Below are 18,831 nucleotides of genomic sequence, written 5' to 3'. Positions count from 1 at the left end.
TTTTTCTCCATGTTTAACTTTACACATATAACTTGACATGAGTCAAGTCAAACACATACGTAAGTATTTAAAGGACTGGAGACTAATTATTTGAGGGCGGTTTCAATTCTGCAAAGTATCAACATTTCAGAGAAGACAGAGCTTCAACAGACACTTAATTTACAACCTATTTCTCCATCGACATTTGGCAGCAGAACTTTGATCACCAAAACTTCTATCACTCCAAAAGAAGAGGAAGAAAGAATATTCCAACACTGCCTTCATCAATCAGGCATATTACAAAGCAATAAATCAAAACTGAAGTCTGCATTCAGCCTCATAACTTGTACACTATGGAGAACCTTCTAATTCTTCACACAAACACTCTTGCATTAAAGAAACAACATAGTTACAAAAAATATTAATTTTACAGTGACTAACACTGAAATGGATGATATATGAAGTGTTGTTATAATACACAAATCAAACACGTTTAAACATAATGAAAAATGTCTAAATTTTTGAAAGTTTTTACTCACACTAAGCTGGTACTAATAACAGACAAACCATTCAGATGCAAACAATTTCAGTGTGACAGTGCTCCTTTAATGCAGATACTCAGTACTGAGCTTTTAAAGCTCAGCAACATTTCCATGTTTCAAACCTTGGCTAAATTATCTCTGTAATTTACAACTCTTGTTCTCAGCCCTCATGGCATAGACATACCCGTGGAACTACAGTTATAATTATATCATTTAAGCAAAATGCTTGAAGGGGCAATTGAAAACCTACTCTAAACTTAGAAATACGAACTGCACAGGCTGACATGTGGCTGATTATTTTTCTTTAACACAGTTCTGAGGTTTATTTCAGCAGGAGCTCACAATGCAGCACCCTGTAGGCAAGGTAAGTCATGTTTCCTCCTGACTTATACAGTAGAGCCATAGCAAGGACTGGAACACACAAAGTGCCAGCAAAAACTTAACGAAATCCAAATTTTAATTCTTCAGATACAGTATTACAAAAGCGGCAATTTCAGGGGTCTTGGCGAGGTTTTCCAAGAAGGAACACGATCCTTCTTCTAAGATCTAAGTTTTGGACTCGTTTGAAATTGGAGATCAAGATCTCCCACCACAGCTCTGGAAGTGGAAGTGATGCTTATGGGATTTTATTATTATTATTTGTTAAACCGTTTTGACCCTTTCCTCGTTTCTTTTTCTCTCACACACACTAATCTTGCCTCTGTTCTACCTGGAGCTGATTAAAACGGAAATATCCCGACGTGAAATAATTCCTGTCATCGGGAAAAGGAGGGAAACACTACAAAAGAGCAGCAGGAAAAGAACAGCTATCACTTTACAATTAAACCATGCAACTCGCAAGTGTTCAGACTCAGAGACTTGCAGATCCCCACGTATTTTGCAAAGCAAACACAGATCCCAGCACAGAGGACCTCAGCTCACTGCCACCACGCTGCCTTTTGGGTTACCTTCCAAGGAAGCTTCACCTCCAGGCCTTGCAGCCCCAAAGCTGAATACAGCTGATCTATAACTTCCTAAAAATGCTGTGCCAGATGACAAATATCAACAAATGACCCAGTGTTTGTTTTATGCTGGATCCTGGAGAAGTATACACACCATAGGTACACAGGCTCGGCTTGGGAGCTGTCAGCCAACCCCCAGATGGATTTTAAAGGGACTTAAAAAAAAACCCTTCATGTAGCAAACAACTTGAAAATCTCAAATTATTTCTTACAGCAAGAGGCATAGCAGTGCAGGAAACTCAACTCAGTGCTTTGCATGGCTTTTCAGTAGGCATCCAAGTGACACCATGAGATCAAAGATGTGGCTTAGGAAGGAAAGAAACTTATGTCTTATGTCTCTTTTTGTACTTTAGTCATGCTTGGATTACCGACAGATTTTATTCTGCAATGGACAGGAAGTTGAATTTGGATATAAAAAATATTCAAAAGAAGCTGGGTGTGCCCTCCCTATGGTCCTGATGAAGGAAGAGACTTCATCATATGCTTAATTATAAGCACTTGAACAGTTCTACTAACTTAACTGAATCTGGATGCAGATGTTCATCATTCTCTAAAGCTCATATTCAGTCTTCTCTGATTATTAAACCACAAAATATGTGAATTTAAATAAATCTCAGCACTTTCAGCAGATTAAAAAGCAAAAGGAAGTGTCATTTCAGTGTTGAGAAATAAGGGGTTAAGCTGTGTTTTGATACATAAAACAAACGCTACTTTAGGTTCATTATGTCCCAGTGTAATTCAACGCAAACCCCAAGGTAAACAGGTCAAAAAGTAAAAACATTGTTCTGCCTGCCAAACAATTTCTAGGTAGCTTTGAAGAGCATATGTTGATTTTGGAAGGTTGATAAAGGTTTCTAAAGGGGAAACTTAAAAACTGAAGACAGAGCAAACAACCTTGAGACCACCATCAAATTTGTATTCTGCAACTCATCTTTTCTAATGTATTTACACCCTGTGAACATTTTTGCCTTCATGAAAATCTGCTTTTAATTATCTGGGTCTCTAAAAGTATTTTTAACCGGAAAGGTAACACCCTATGTCAGGTGATTGGCTTAAGAGCCACTGAGTAATTTGGGTCAGGAAGACTGGTATGAATAAATGTTCAAGTGCACACAAAACCATCAGCAAAACCTAACTGAGTGTCAATGAAATGAATCAATAAATAAGGCACTGTGCAAATAGGCAGATGTTTGTTCTATTACACAACAAAATAAATGACCTGAAACTCCCACTCGATACCACGATGGTCAGGCTTATTGGAAATTCAATTTATGTTGTTTTTTCAGTTATGAAATGAATGGATTTCAGTATGGATGCAATCCTAGCTTCTGGTTATACTTTATGTTTTGCACAATCAACATCAGGTTTCACTTATATTTTAATGAGAAAGCTATTTTAACATCTTGGCAATAAGACTGTACATCTTCTATGGAGCCAAAGATATCTGAAGCAATATGAGAATCATGGTTTACAGTATTGGGTTCCACATTAGGAAATTCAAACTAAGGATATGACTCAAATTCTCAGCAAACTCTAGGTTTAAATAAAACATGAATCTGCCCTATTTATGCTTGACATACATCAAATATAAAAATCTAGCATACACAGGAGAATGATTACCAACAAAGTAAAAATATCAATGACAAGCAATTAAAATGACTCAGCATCTTGGTTAAAAACAAAGAAATTTATAAATTATTAAAAAATTATTAGACAAGTGCATGGCTAGTACTAGCAAGTTTTGGTTAATAAAGAATAGCTATAACTAATGTATAACACTATATCATATTTGTTCTCAAGAAAAGCAGCATTAATACAAACCTTCTCTTTATCATACATGTGCAGGAGAAGCCACGTTTGTCTTGCCTTTTGAAACTTCCATTCTCCTGGGTTTTCAGACCAGCTGCAGAAAATTAGAAAAAAAAAAATTTGCATGAATGAAATATTGTGATAGCAAAACATTCTTTATTCAGAAAATATTCCCTACAATGCTTCCAAGTGACTTGGTATGCACTGCAAGGAGTTTTGTGGCACGGATACTGGCACACATTTTGTACAAGGCCACCTGGCTTCTGTGCAAACAGTGAAAGGTTTAGGAAGATATCACAGCCAAGAATGTTATAAGTTTTCCTCAGAAAGCACTCATTCCTTGATGTTAAATACCAAGCCCCACTCCCCAGCTTTGGCCAGTCCTTTATGAGAGGCCACTGCCCTCATTTGACCCACAACAACAACTGAGCACCCCAAATCCTTATCTCAGTTGCAGGGCTACCTGATTATTTGGGGAGGTGGAGTGGACAAAGAATCAAATTTTGGTTTCAGAAAGTTGATATTTCACAATGAACTGAAATTTATAAAAAATTAAGCAGCCTCTGAAGGACTGGAAGGAGAAACCTGAGCTACAATGGTCACCTCAGCAATGGCTGGAGCCCATCACAGATGGATGTTTCAGAGCAGACAATTCATTCTTGAGGAGCATATATTTAAGGCTTGGGTTTGCCTAAAGGGGTGACTTAAATATTTATGTTTACAGGAGAGAAAAATGGTTTCTCTCACAAGGAATACTTCAATACTGTTCAAAGCAAGGGGACAAAACAAATGGCTAACATCTGCAAATGTTCTTTGGCTGTTTAGCAAACACATTTTAAATATGCAAAATTTTAGCTGGGCTAAAATAGCACATTTACATACATCTTGAACATATTTTTCAAGCTGGTATATTCTGTTTTAGAAGAAGAAAGAGACATTTATTTCTATAAACAAATGAGCAAACCAGAAAATCCCACCATAAAATGAAGACTTCTTTTAAAATTACATGCTTGAAAATTAGCATCTTAACATGTACAAAATCTGACAGCACACTAAAATAGAATTTAAAATGAAAGAATAAAACATACAAGGAGAAACCCAGAAACTTTCACACTTAATTGATTTTTTCTCTAAAGAAAAATAAGTCTCCAGAGGGTAGCATGCAAGATGCCATTAATGTTCCAGTTTGTTTTACACAGCAATAGAGAGCACAGAAATCAATTGAAAAGCCAGCTGGGTATGAGAATTAGTATTGTTTAAACACTGTGAAGTCTAATAAAGCAAAAGAGTCCTCATCTTTGCTGAATGCTGCACCAGCTAGTACATTGTTCAGTCAATTCAATGAAAGAGAAAAAAATGAGACCACAAATTTGCACAGAAAGGTTCCATGGAAGCCTCTGAAGAAAACTTAAAGAAAAAAAATACTGTCTTGATGTTCAAATTCAGGATAAAGAAAAAGCAGCAACAGCTCATTAAGGTTATCACCAACTAAGCTTAATACAATAGTCTGTTGCCAACATATAAGGTAAAAACCAGACAAATAACAGTAAACCAGGACAGACAAATAATTACAATATATCATCTTTTACATGCTCAAATAAAATCTAAAAATGAGCTGATTTAGAGGTATCTTTTGGAACACTGTCGATAAACAGGCAGAATTTTCCAAAACAAATATTGCACAAAAGCAGGAGACCAAAAAGCTGACTGACAAAACTTACATAATGGAAAAGAAATTATTATTATTATAGGGAAACCATCCTTCTCCCATCACCACCAGCCTAGAACCCAAAGATCATTCAACCCTTGGTGTCACTTTGCCTTTACAGCAAGGTGCCCAAGTGGACAAAAACCACTGTCAAAATGACACCACCTGTAATGTGAGGGGCCACAGAGGATGAAATAAAAAGGGCTTTTCTTGCAGGTGCAATTTGTGGGGCAAACAACAACCTGCTCATTTGTTCCCACTTTCTCTGTTTGCCAGGCAAACGCAGCAGCTCCTGACTGAGAAACTGGGACTTCTGCAGGAAGTGACTGAACTTCTAGAAGTCCTTCAAAACAAACAAAAACCCAAAGAAAACGACAGTGCTCGCTGTTCTTTTAACCTTTTCCATTATGAGGTTCATCCTCAAGAAGAAGAAGGTAAGTTTAGAATTCTTTTTTTATGTTAATTAAGCCTGGGAACACTTTACATGATAGTCTTTGCAAGGTGACAAGAACAAGCTGAATGACAGATCTGTGACTGCATCCTCTGAAAACAGTCCCTCTTCTAATGAAAACCTTTAACACATGTTTGTATTTCTCCACAGTATTCTATGTATTTAGACATTTGCAATATCCCTTGGTTAGACACACCACAGAGTACTCTGCATCTTTTATTCTCTGCTAATTTTATGTTTCTATCACTTACACTATCACCTGAGTAGTGTTGGCATTTAAAGTTCAAAAACACAGCCTGATTTCACTAATCTCCCATAAAGCTATAGGATGTTAAAATATTTTTATTACCTAGTTTATAAACAACTGAGACCAGCAAATGAGTGCACTATAAGGTTAATTGCTCTTATTAACCTATTACCAAAACCATATGCTCTCTTCTACATGTTAAGGCAAGTCGTTGTACTCCTGCATCCAAGATCCCATATGGACTTTCAATCCAGTGAATTCTCTTGTAGAAACAAACAAAAGTTTTAGTTTGTCTTCCTGAAAGGTTCTGCTCTATATACACCACAGTAATTCATATAAACAACAAATACTTTTAACATAATCAACTGCAGAAAGTACATTTGTGCCCATTACAGCACTGGAATCTCAGAATTTCTTTTGCTTTGTGCTCTGTCCAATTAGAATCAAATCCTAAATTAGTACAGTAAGAAAAAATAGTATTTTCCTTAATAGACAATGGCTATACTTGTATTTTCAGAAAATATTCCCAAGTTTCTAACTGGTACTATATCCATGGTTGTATCAACTCCTGTTTCTCCCCATTTAAGAAAATTATCCTTCTCTTGACCTGAATTCCTATCAAACTGTGGTCAAAACACTCCGGATAATGGATGCACAATCTTTAATGCAGATAACATGACAGTTGCTCTCTGTAACTGGATTCCCCAACAGTTATTAAAATAAAACTTTTCCACTGATTCCTATGACAGCTTTTTCCTACTCCACCGACAGCTTTAAAACCTATGGAAAGTATCACTCCATGACAAAGTGAGAGGGGTATCTCCTTTTATCAGGATGACATCATTAGTACATTTTTAGAAATGCTCAACTTTTAAACCACAGAAATTCAACCTTTGCAACACAAGAGAGGTCTCATTTTGCTGTTTACATGCAGATAATCTTCCTTGACATAGTACAGCAGGAGAAAAGGCTTTTCCTTTGAGTGATTAAATATACAGAGTAAGACCAACTACGTTACAGTTAAAAAACCTCTTTTTATAGACAATCACAACCTCTTCCACTGTTTGACTTAATTTGGTAGCCTCTACATTATCTATGTCAGGATCTAATATAAACTATGGAATTGAATGAAAAATATACATGTGTAAAACATGTATTTTTCCAGTGTGCCTTAGGCTAGTTTTCAATATATTGTACAAACACTAATTGCCTTCTTTACACATTTAATGTTTGAATCTTTCTTATGAGCTCCAGCTCATTGAAAAATACATATTGGTTGACTTTAGTTAAAGAGAACTTAAATGTTTGTGCAAATGATCTTCCCAAGTGGCTTTGAAATTGAAGAGACAGAGGAAGTGAATCAAATAAATCAAGCAGCTTAGGAAATTTTACATTTGGGCTTTCGTTTTTTTACCATGAGTCTCCTGTGGAAAAGCTGCCCAAGATTCTCACTAGTCTATCTCATAAATGACTTTTAGTGCCTGTAGTCATCTCACACAAATCTATTCCCAAAACATGGGAATTCAGGCAGCATAAGTAGGCAAACAGAAGACAATTGGTAGCGTGCAGGGCAGGACACCCTCTGGGGTGCCTTGGTAGAAAGAGATGGGGAAGGGAAAGTAGTCAAATTGGTTCCAGAAACACAGTAAGAGAAAAACATTATTGTTACAAATTGGATTCAGGAAGTCAACACAATGCATCTGCTCAGACTCCAGGACAAAACACTACAAAGCTGTCACAACTGGTAAATAATCAGAGTGTGCAGAAAAGCTCTGTGCTGAGAACCAACCATTTGACTAATTCAACTTGAAAAAAAATTATTGTGTAGGAGACAAGTCTCAAGAAACCAGGAAGACAGACAGAGATGTGACTGCTGATAACCTTCCAGAAGACATGAGAGCACTGCTGTGTGCCAAAGGCAAGGACACCTAGACCCACCTACATGCACTGCTCCAACTGTGTGCCACTGTCCAGTCCAGCTTGGATACACCTTCCTGCCTGGGTATCTATCCAAGGAAAAGCAGACTGCCACCAAATTTAGATCTCTCCAGCATATAGCCCAGGCTTAGTATCAGGGAATTAATTGGAAAGGTTTCTCCAGCCCTGAGGACCAGCTCAGAGTGCAGCCTCCCCTGTGATTTACCCATGAGGACCCTCATGTCTGACTCTCTCGAGTTTCCCTCCAAGGAGGGACAGAGCCACGGGTCTGGCCCACTGCACCACATTCATGGAGAAGATCTATCGAAAACGTTAAAAGCAGCATTCCATGACACTACACAAAAATTGTCACATTCCTCCCACCTCATTTATCTGGGTAGTTTTCTGTTTGGATACACCAGTTATTCATCACCCTGCAATCTGTCTTTAAGGATCACCTGTGTTCTTCTACATGGCCCCCAAGGAAGGCTGAACAGGAGTTATGGCACATGACTAAGGCTTGCAGGAATCAAGTTAGGCACTTTATTGCCCAAACTCTCTGCAAACAGCATCCTATCAGTAAAATGTGGATCACAGGTGTTTCCTCAATAAAGAACCACCGTCCTTTAAAAAAATCCCCTTAAAGATATTTAAAGCCTTGCTGAAACACTTGGCACCCAGGTGATCTGCTGTAATATTTCATGGTGCAATACACACAACAGCAGCCACTTTAAAACCCCATGCACCGGTGTTTAAGGCAACTCACTGCCCTTATAAGGCCCGAATTTGGAAACTCTGAACACTGAGTCAGTCCAACGGTGAGCACAACGCACATATGGCCAACAGGTGAGCACGGCAATGCTGCTCCTCAGAGAGGCTCCCTGGAACCCCTGGAAGCAGCATGGAGGGAGGAAAAACTGGGCATAAGCTTGTTCTTGTGGGAGAAGAGCCATTTTGCGGATAGAGGTTTTATACGGATATATTAAAAAAAAATATGGATGTGGGTGGAAGTTTTATACGTTCCTTACAGTGCATATAGTGAGGCAGGAATAATAATTTTTTGTCCAGTTATAACACGTACAATTATTTAAAGGGAAATGTAAAAGTGTTTATTTTTATTGGGGGTATTCAGAGTTTCTTCTGCTTCTCTCGGGGGCATTTAAAGTGAATTTACTTTTACAAGGATAGGTTTGGAATGTCTGGTTTTGTACCCAGCTGCATGACCAGAAAGCTACCTCATGGTACACTTCAGCACTCAATGCAAGGTAAGAGATAATCTAATTTCAAGTGTATGTGATGCTGATTTTCCTCATTTGGAAAAAAAAAGATAACCAAAATTTAGATCCTAAACAGATTTTCAGAGACTAGACTGGAACAGCTGTAGTTAAAATCTTGGACACACTGATCTGTGGCAGGACCCAAGATCTAGATAGACATAAGAGACAGTTGTAGCCTTCATTTTTAGCTGTGTTTTTCTCATATTATGGATGAGTCTTTTTATTTCCCAACTCCAATTCCTGGAAAAAGTTAATATATTTACACTGATATTCTCTGATCCAGTTTGGAATCTAAATAAATTTTGACTCAGATAAAGGTTTTCCTTATTTTCCTGGAAGAGAAGAAAAGACACTAATGGAGCTCTTCTGCCAAAAGAAAACTTGTTAAAATTGTCAACAGATTTTAGAATCAGTGCCACATTTTTGGTTGAAAATCCTGGCACCATTTCTCAATCTGTGGTTTAAAAACAATTTTTAATATATTCTTCCATCTGGTTTAGACGCAGCGTAATGACTACAGACTTGTGAAAAGGCAAGGGGAGGAAGCTTTTTTCTTTTTAATTTAGGAATCACACATGCAGGAAAAAATAAATGTGCTTTTTAGCGTCCCATTTTTGTCCTGATGTCCAAGATAAGGACACATTTTATCTGATTGTATCCGTACAGCAGACAGGTCACAGGATTTTCTTAGAAAGTATTTATAAAGCAAAAGGAAAGGGCCTTTGTGCCACAAAGCAAAGCTTTGATTAAATCTACATAAAATGTTTATTGCAGCTTATCTTTTATTATATGTACTTTTATCACTTGCCATTATTTGTAAGGTTTTATATTATGTTTGCATCCTGAGGCTTCGGCCAAGCTAAAAATCCCCTTCCTCCCCCCCACAGGCTCTGTTCAAACGCTACACGAGACGTTCCCTTGAAGAGCTTCGAGTATAAACAGATGAGACAGATGATAAGTGGAAAGAAAAGTTGACCCACAAAATTGTAACAATGCCTCAAGACCATACAGCAGGTCGTGAGTAGAGCTCCTCTCTCTTACATCTGCTACAGCACACGTAGGGAATCTTACTGTGATTCAGCTTCTCATAGACACCAACCCACCTGCAAATGCCAACAGCATTCCACCAGGAAAAAAAACCTTCACAGTTGCTTTAAAAATTATTTTCCTAATACAGTTATTTAGCTGCTGGTATCTGCATTAGCCTGTCTGCAGCCAAACTGCATTTTGATTAGAAAATATGTAGCACTACATATTAGAATATATATTAGGAAAAAAAAATATTAGAATAGATATTGGAAAATATATAGCACTGTATACTAGAATATATATAGCACTAATAACATGCTCAGCACTTTCTGCTGTTTTCAATAATAACAAAAAGGTCAGCAGCAGGCTTGAAAGCCCACAGCTACCATTACTTTATTATTAAGCTAAATGTGCTTTTTATTTTACATACATTCATAAAAAGAACACAAAGCAGGAGTTGAATTATCACAGAAGAATAAAAAATAGAATTTGAGCCCTTCACAGCCAATCTGTTCTGCTCCTGCAAGGAATATACAACCAAGTGCTATCTCAAAGCTGTGCTGAAGCCCCATCTCCTCTCCAGATGTCCATCTTTTCTTGCACTTAATTCTGGTCACAACGATGCCTGGACCAGAAATAAGGGAAAGGGAAAATGAAAACAACTGTTATGCCTCCCTCCCATGAAGAACATCCTGGGGGGTACGAGGAGATAAAGAGGGCCCCACAGTCTGTATGAAAATCATGTAAGAAGCCAGCTGCATGTAAAATCATTTTCAAAAGTTGGCAACAATCCAGTTATATAAATGCTTTCTGAAGATCAGATGAGGGATATGCTACCAGACCCAGAAAAAACAAATAGGGTCAATTCTCTTCTCCTTTACCGTTACACCACATAACATCCAACTGTGGTGCAGAACACTCCTGCCAAGGCACAGACTCAAGCTGAGTAGCTTAAACCAGCTACAAAAACTTTTAAAGGTTCTTCCCCCCCACCCCCAGCACCTCAAAGAAAAATATAGTTTTTTTAATATGAAATCCAAGTATTTGTATTGCTGGCTAATTAGACAAAGCTCATCTCTGTTACAGGAAGCCCCACGCAGCCCTCTTCAAATAACCCATCACACAGATGGCTTTTACAGTGCCTCTGAGAAGTTACACATTTGGGGTTATTCTGGACCAACGGCAAGAACATATATAGAAGTTTAAAAAAAAAAAAAAGGACATGTCAACCATCCTTGTCATTTTTTACATCCCAGTTTGGACATCCCACGGCTGCATTCATTAGGAAGTATGGCAGAGGCAGATGGAGACACTGCTGCAGACCCCATAACATTTGAATCTCCCAAGTTGTAACCTTACAAACTGATGTACACTTCCTTCTGCAGAAGAGTTCTAAAAAGGGCCAATATCAAGATCAAGATCAACCTAAAAGGGTACAGCAGTTGACAGCCCACTCACTTTTTTTTTATTTAGCTGAGATACTCAGTTATCTCTCAATGCATAATAAAATCTGATACTGCACAATGGTGTTCAGGACAGTATCAGATTCCCCTCTTGTAATACCCTGTGACATGTGTTGTACTACTAAGATTTTAAGTAATCTATGCTTAAAGAAATTAGTGCTTCCTGCAGACAGCTTTCATTCCAATTCAATTTCATTCATATAAACCTAATTCCTGATACCTTTTTCGGCATCATCATATTAATGAATGTGTGAAGGAAGAGACAAGTTTTATTAAGGATCTAGTTTTATTATTTCAAAAATACTTCTTGTTATTCTAACTCCGGTTAGGAAGCCTTGACAGCTCCCTGGAGCTAATTGATTAATAATCATTGCCAACTGCATTTTAAATTTTAATTTTGGCTTTGGCTGGCTAGACTAAATGATTCCCTAGAGCTACAAAACTACTCGCCACTACTACGAGTCTTTGGGCATTAGATGAATAGTTTGAACGTGTCTGAGGAAGTGAGCAGTGGTGTTAATTCTCCTCGATCGAAATTTTATGACACAGAGAAAACATAAAACCTTCCTTTTGCATTTCTGCCATGTCTAGAACATGGTCTGAATGGAAGGAGAGATGGGTGAGTACAAAATGCCTTTTCTCAAAGCCAGAAGGGGGGTTAGGGATGGGATGCCTGGGCTTGGAGCCAGGATTGAAGCAAGGAGTCCAGAGAGCCAGGGGAGAGCAGACTTCAGAAGCCGGGAGGAAAAGCTGTGCCTCCCACTCCTTCAGTGCAACCTCACTGCAAATGACATTTTATCACAACAAAGTAAACTATCCCTGAAATACACTTTTAGTTAAAAAATATCAAGAGGTAGTTTGCTGTAATACTCACATGTGAAATGAGTTATTTTAATTATTCTGGTTTGATTTGACCCGAACAGTGCACAAGTTTCCCCCAAGACAAACGGGAAAGGTCAAAGTGCTTGTGTGAGGTTTTGAGCACTTCAGTGAGGACTGAAAACATCGACTTAACTTCAGGATACAGTCCTGGAGCAGACTGGCCTGTTTTTAAAGACTCCTGAATCTCCCCAATATATCTCACAAGGTTTCTAAAAGTAATTTCAGATGAAATAATATATTAAAGCTGCTTAATTATTCAATTAGATGCAATCTCTTTTGTATAATACTATGGAAAGATGAAAGCCGGATCTCAACGATAAATATCTAATGGCTACATTTAATGAACTGTTAAGAAAATTCATTTATACTAAATTTTCTTTTACTGGAAATGAGTCATTAAGAAAGAGGACATTAAATTTTCTTAACCAAGTTTGGAAATAAAGATGTTATTTTACAGGAAAGAATCAGGCAAAGAAACCTTAATTATGTTTGCCTCAATATTTATGTATTTAACACATGTAATCTATTTATCCCCATCTGACAGATCACTTTACAGTTAATTGCTGCTAATATAACTAACAGTTTTGACAACATATATGTGAAAAATTATGAGAAGTTTAACCATCCTATTGATACAATTATTACTAAATAAAAGCAAACGAAATGGGGAAAAAAATCAATTCACCAAGAACGCACGGGAAGCCTTCTCAGGCACATGGGAATGAGTAATTTTCAGTGCCACCAACCTTATCTGATACAAGACCATATGCAGGAGGAAAATCTTATATATGTGGCTGAGAATGAAAGTGCTGTCTGTAACCTCCAGCTGGCAAACTTGGGAATTTTCATTCCTAGTTTTATCAGCAGCAATGAAGTGGAAAAAAGCTGCTCTGGTCACCTGCAGCCATACTATGAAGGACCACAACTGCCAGGAGATCCCAGCCATGGAAGACAGAAGCCTCTCCCAAGATAGCTATAGAAAGGTTTGGAATAATAATCCATACATTGCATGCCCACCCAGAGACTGGTGGCATTTAGGAATGTCTTGAGACACCACTACAGAACAAAATCCATGCAAGCTCCCCTTTCAAAATCAGGAATTGACAAAAATCCTGCAGCTCTGTTGGAAGCAGACTCTGGTACAGGGCCAAAGAAAACAGAGCCTGTGCTCAGATGAGAAGAAAGTTGTGTCTAGTTTCCCTCATGTCACTTGCCTGAAAGGAGACCTTTGCATAGTACGAGGACTTTGGTGAGTCACAAACTTCATCAGTGTTTAATTATCCATCTGAAAAATGGGGTAATACAACAATTTCTCAAAAGCTGCCAGAATGAGAGTAAATAAATTAGTGTCAAAATATTTTTCATTTATTTTGTGAAAATACAGTTGTGATATGCTATCAGAGAAGGCAAAATGGAAAAGCAAATTATCATTACTACAGCAGGGAGAAGATAGAGACAGTATGTTTAAAAAAACCCAACATCTCAAAATCCATTTAAAGATGAGGCTGGTTAGTCAATAAGGTACTTTTCAGCTGATCCTGTAAATGACAGATGTCAGATGGAAGGATTTCTGAATTCGCGTTAATGATGCTATTAAATACAGTATTTCCATATGAGAATGTTTGAACACAATGCCCAAGTAAATATTTTGACAGCTTTGTTTCACACTGAAAAAACTGTAGAAATGCAAAGAGGCAGAAGGTTTCAAAGTAAATCACTCTGCAGCTTTCACTGAAATACGCTTTGAGAGGTGTACTTGTGACCTTCCATAAAATTAATTTAAAGATTTAGAAAGACAAATAATTTGATTTGGAGCCATAAAGCAGGATTAGAGTTTCTTAATCTATTTTGGGGGGTTTTTTTGTTAAATTTAGTGACCATTTATGGTTATGGAAATTATAAGAAGAATTGTCTTTCCTCTGCATAAACTAAACAGGACAATGAGCAGATTCAGAAAGATGGAACAGCTACTGACTCTGACTGAGAAATATTTAGCATGGACCTGAACTTCCCTTGCTTCCACCTCTCAAGCCACATATCAGTGCTAGGCAAAGGGGTGAGAAAGCTACTCCAAAAGCATTCCCTATAGAAAGGAGTTTATCCAGAATAATATTAACAGCTAAACCATAAGAGTTTGGTTCAGGGAAGGTTGTGTTAGTCCAGCTGCTTTTCCAAAGTTGAATGAGTTGCATCATAAGCATTTACTAATTTGGCTGGAAAATCATGCAATCCTTGATGTTTCCAAAACTTCCTACTTCTGACTGAGTTGAAAATACCACAGAAATATCTGCAACATCTAAGAACTTTCATGTATAATTATGCTTAAAAGTCTTAGAACCCAACATTTCAGAATCTTCAAAGCACTCACGTGTTTTGTCTCTAGACACCAGAGCTGCTTATCCAGCAAGGTGGAAATGGCAAAATACATCAAAAAATATTTCTAAGCACCCATATGGATCTTCACAACATGATCCACCACTATGGAGAGGACTTCCTCGAAATTATTAGACTGAAATTATTTTACAAAGTAATTCTGTCCATCTGGAGCATTTCCAGGATAGTATTACGGATACCCAGAATATATTCCTAAAGTTTGTTTTCTTCCCAGAAATTCTTGGCAAAAACAGCTAAGATTGGCTCTGAGCCACTTAAAGTTGGGGGTTTTTTTGGTTCTTACTTTTGGTTGCTGTTTTTAGAATTATGTAGTAAATAATACTATGATTTGTCAGCATTAGCTTGAACTGACAAGTTTATCTTCAGCAACAGCTAAAGAAGCCTCGGTGCCCACACTGGCTCTGGAAGTGGTGTAACTTATAAATCAACTCCATGCAGTGTCTGAGCTCATTTGCAGAGCCCAGACTTCTTAATTCAGGATCATCTGGGAGTTAACCTGGTTATTCAGCTTCAAGATCTGAGTACTCCTGCACAGGTACCTGCCTCTGTTCAGTGCCTGTGCAGGCATCTCTTCAACCATCTTCTACATGGCAAAGCTGGACTCACATGGAAGAGCAGCAGACCAAAACTGTTCCCTTCCTTTTCTAAGTGGATCTTCATCAGGCAAAGCCTGGATCACTGACTATGGATAGCTGTAATATTTATAAGTGCAAAAAGAGAAGAGATATATGTAGGGAACAGTAATGTGCATGAGCTCACTAAATTAAGGGTAAGATGTTCATGTGCTTCTTGCAAAGCAGTGAAATTGTATTAGAACCATAAAAAGCAGCTAACCCAGCAAGAAGTTAATAACAGTTTAAAAGCAATTCCTGCACAATCTGACATCCTGTGGATGTCATGTGGGGGTTAGAAAAACACTGGCATGGCTCCAACACGGTTCTGCTTATCGCCTGCCATCAAGGTACAGAAAAGTGGATCCAGAAGTCAATGACTATCACAGGGACTGAAAATCATCAACTCAGGCTGTTACCAGATACCTTCATTAAACAGGCAAAAGCTGTATGGTGCTGCTACCCAGAGTATAACATGAAGTCACAGAATCCTAAAGGCACGGTTTGAATAATCAGATGATAACGAGAACACTGACACCTGGAAATGGGCATCATAAAGCCAACTCTGAAACAGGAGCGTGTCTGACCTGCTGCACCCACGCTGAAGCAGGATGAGAAGCTCTGTCCCTTTGACAGTCAGTGACAAATGTATTATGGCTGTAGTTGGCATGTTCATGCCAACACTGTCACATAAAACTGAGTAACAGTTCAGGGAGAGAAAAAAAAAAAGTGTTCAGCAAATTCAGTGTGAAATCCCAACTCAAAGATGGCCCAAAGATGAATCCAATGCTGTTGCCCATAAAGCAAGGCCAGAGTGACACGGAGCAGGAAGGAGCTGAAGACTCTCAGCCCCTTCTGCCTGAAGCTGGAAGGAGGTGCCAGCAAAACAGCACATTTGTTTCCAGGTATTGCATTTCCAGAAGGATCACAGACACAGGAGTTCAAAGAAGAGCACCACAGCACATCAGGGTCTGGAAGGAGCAGTAACAGATGAGGGATCAGGGATGTACTGTTTCACTGAATGGGCAGTGAGACTGAGAAACCCGACACAGACACAACAAGGATGTAAACACCAGGATGGGAGAAGTTACTTACCAAATGTGGGGCAAAAAAGTGATCTGGAAAACCTTGCTCAATAACAGGTCCAACACAGCAGAACAATTTCTCACATACCCTAACAGCAGGCTTTGCTTTCTGCAGAAGATAATACGCTTGAGCACCTTTACAGAATAGCCCTAAGCAGCACCAAATCTGTGGAGTGAATATGCCCCCTCCACCTACCCCCACAAGAATAACTGCCAGCACACCAGCACCCTAAAATAGGAAAGGTGTGGGCATTGCAACAGAGAGATTTGTAGAGCTCCTGAGTAATGGTAGGGCTGCCAGGGAACTGCAAACAAACCGGGGTGGCTTCAGCAGATGCCAGTGAATGTAACTGAACTTACACAGGGGAGTGCAGGATAATGAGAAGGTAACTCAATAAGACAAGACTCCTTTGCCACAAATAGACAGTGGCTGCCTTTAAACTGAAGATTTGCCCAACTATTAACATACAGGGGAGTGCAGGATAATGAGAAGGTAACTCAATAAGACAAGACTCCTTTGCCACAAATAGACAGTGGCTGCCTTTAAACTGAAGATTTGCCCAACTATTAACATCAAATGTAAAACTTGCAGCTTTACAGACACACTGACACTGGCTTAGATCAAGGAGAGGAATCCCACTTAGAGTAGAAATTAAAAGTCAAGCAATATAGAAAGTTGGAGAAGTGCTAAAACAAATTCATTGATCTCTAGAGTATTAGGAAAAATGCAAGCCTTTGAAATCAGATAGCAGCAAGTGCCTGCCCAAGTTCATATAAAACAGCCACAGAACAACACCAAATGCAAATTTATCCTGTATTTGACTCCCTGGATTCATGAGGCTTCTTATGGAACTAATGAACATGACAAAATGACTAAAAGCATGTTATTCATACAGATTAATCACATCCATAGCTAATGTTTGCCCCAGAACCTTTAAAAAACAGTCCTATGATTATTAAAGCAAAACTATCCTCCATCACTATTCCCCTAATCTTTGAGGAAAAGCTGCTCTTTCAAGTCACCTTAAAGTCCCAGCTGTTGAAGGGAATTCAGGAATGCTGCCATGTCTAATTACAACAGTTTCTCTTAGTTTACATACTATTTTTTTTACTGGCTAATTGAGATTCATCACCTGAGCAGTTCTCCAATATTTTATGAAATTCAAGATAACTGATGAGCTTACATATATGCTGCACCTCCCTGTCAGGAAGGAAACTCAATCTCCGACCTGGAGGGTGGAGGAAGGAAAAATGACACTAAATGCTAATGTTAGTTGCTACCCAACCCAAGGAGCTGGGCTCTGGAGGGAGGAACTAAAAACTGTATGTTTAGATTTCTAGTGCATCAGTTACCCTTAATATCTAAAAGCTTAAGTCATTAATGGCAAAACATCAACACCAGTGCCAAGTTTGAAATTAATAAAGATTTAGGCCAGCAGCAAAAAGAATGTCTTAAATAAGTTCAAAATTGAACATCACTAACCATGGTTAAAAAAGTACTTAACCTGTGAGAAGAAAAACACCTTCAAAATGTTATGGATCAACAAAGCAAACGAAATCTGACAAAAGCCCACTTGAAGTACTTAAAATTAGAAGCTGGTTTTCAACATTAATGAGCGTGGTTGTGTTTGCACAGAAGTCCTGCCAATGGAGTCCCCTGCCCCCAGCGGGGTAGGATGAATGGTTTGTGATTTCCTGAAGGGCCACTGTCATCTCAGCTGTTTGGCCACAAATCTCAAATGTTGCTGCCCACATTACAGCCCAGGACAAGCCTCTCTTGGTTCCTTGAAAAATCAGAAACTTCCTTAGATGTGAACTCTGGTACCTCTTAATGCCCTTCTCACATGGCCTCTGCTCCAGCAGGAGTAGAAACCTGATATACTTTCTAGGTGTTAGTTCTATTTATGGATCTATATAATACATGATATATATTTAAAAACACCAAAGTATCAAAATAAATGCTTCCAGCAACACCCCTCAGACTTCTGTATTCTTCTAAAGGAAGAACAACGTTTCAGCTTTCGAATGTCCCATGCTTGGCACTGTTTCTAATAAAGTTGGACAGAGGACTGGGATCTGTTTCCATCCTGCAAACCCAGCGGATAAACAGCCGCCCAGGGTTGTCCAGGGCTGTCAGCAGAGCTGCCACCACGCTCAGCAAAAACCACCTTGGGTTCTGCAGAGTCAGAAGATTTCCCCACGCCGCGGGGAATTCTGGCTGCCTCGCACTTTCATGTTTCTGTGACGTGCCCTTGGTTTGTATTATTCTAAAAGCATCTTTTTATTTTAAAGGGATCTCTGGATCTCACCTAAATTTAAATTCAAAGATGAGGAAAGTAAGATCTATAAAGAAAAGCAAAAAGCCTTGGGAAGCATTCTGGTGACATATATTACTACTATAATACAAATCATTAAAAACATGTACTCCAACACTTT

General features: G+C 38.5%; 1 protein-coding gene across 8 annotated transcripts in view; it reads right to left on the bottom strand.

The window, feature by feature from the left end:
• Positions 1–18,831, bottom strand: part of CUNH7orf50 (chromosome unknown C7orf50 homolog) — a 117,908-nt gene that overhangs the window by 1,458 nt on the left and 97,619 nt on the right. For all 8 annotated transcript variants that reach the window (XM_017813362.1, XM_017813369.1, XM_017813366.1 and 5 more), the window contains one exon: positions 3,344–3,425. In XM_017813362.1, coding sequence (XP_017668851.1) covers positions 3,344–3,425 — 82 coding nt within the window. The remainder of the gene's footprint in view (positions 1–3,343; positions 3,426–18,831) is intronic.

Source organism: Lepidothrix coronata, unplaced genomic scaffold, assembly GCF_001604755.1.
Source record: "Lepidothrix coronata isolate B3197 unplaced genomic scaffold, Lepidothrix_coronata-1.0 Scaffold41, whole genome shotgun sequence".
Classification (NCBI taxonomy): Eukaryota; Metazoa; Chordata; class Aves; order Passeriformes; family Pipridae; genus Lepidothrix; species Lepidothrix coronata.
The sequence above is the reverse complement of the archived record's forward strand: the minus strand, read 5'-3'. Positions and strand labels throughout refer to the sequence as shown.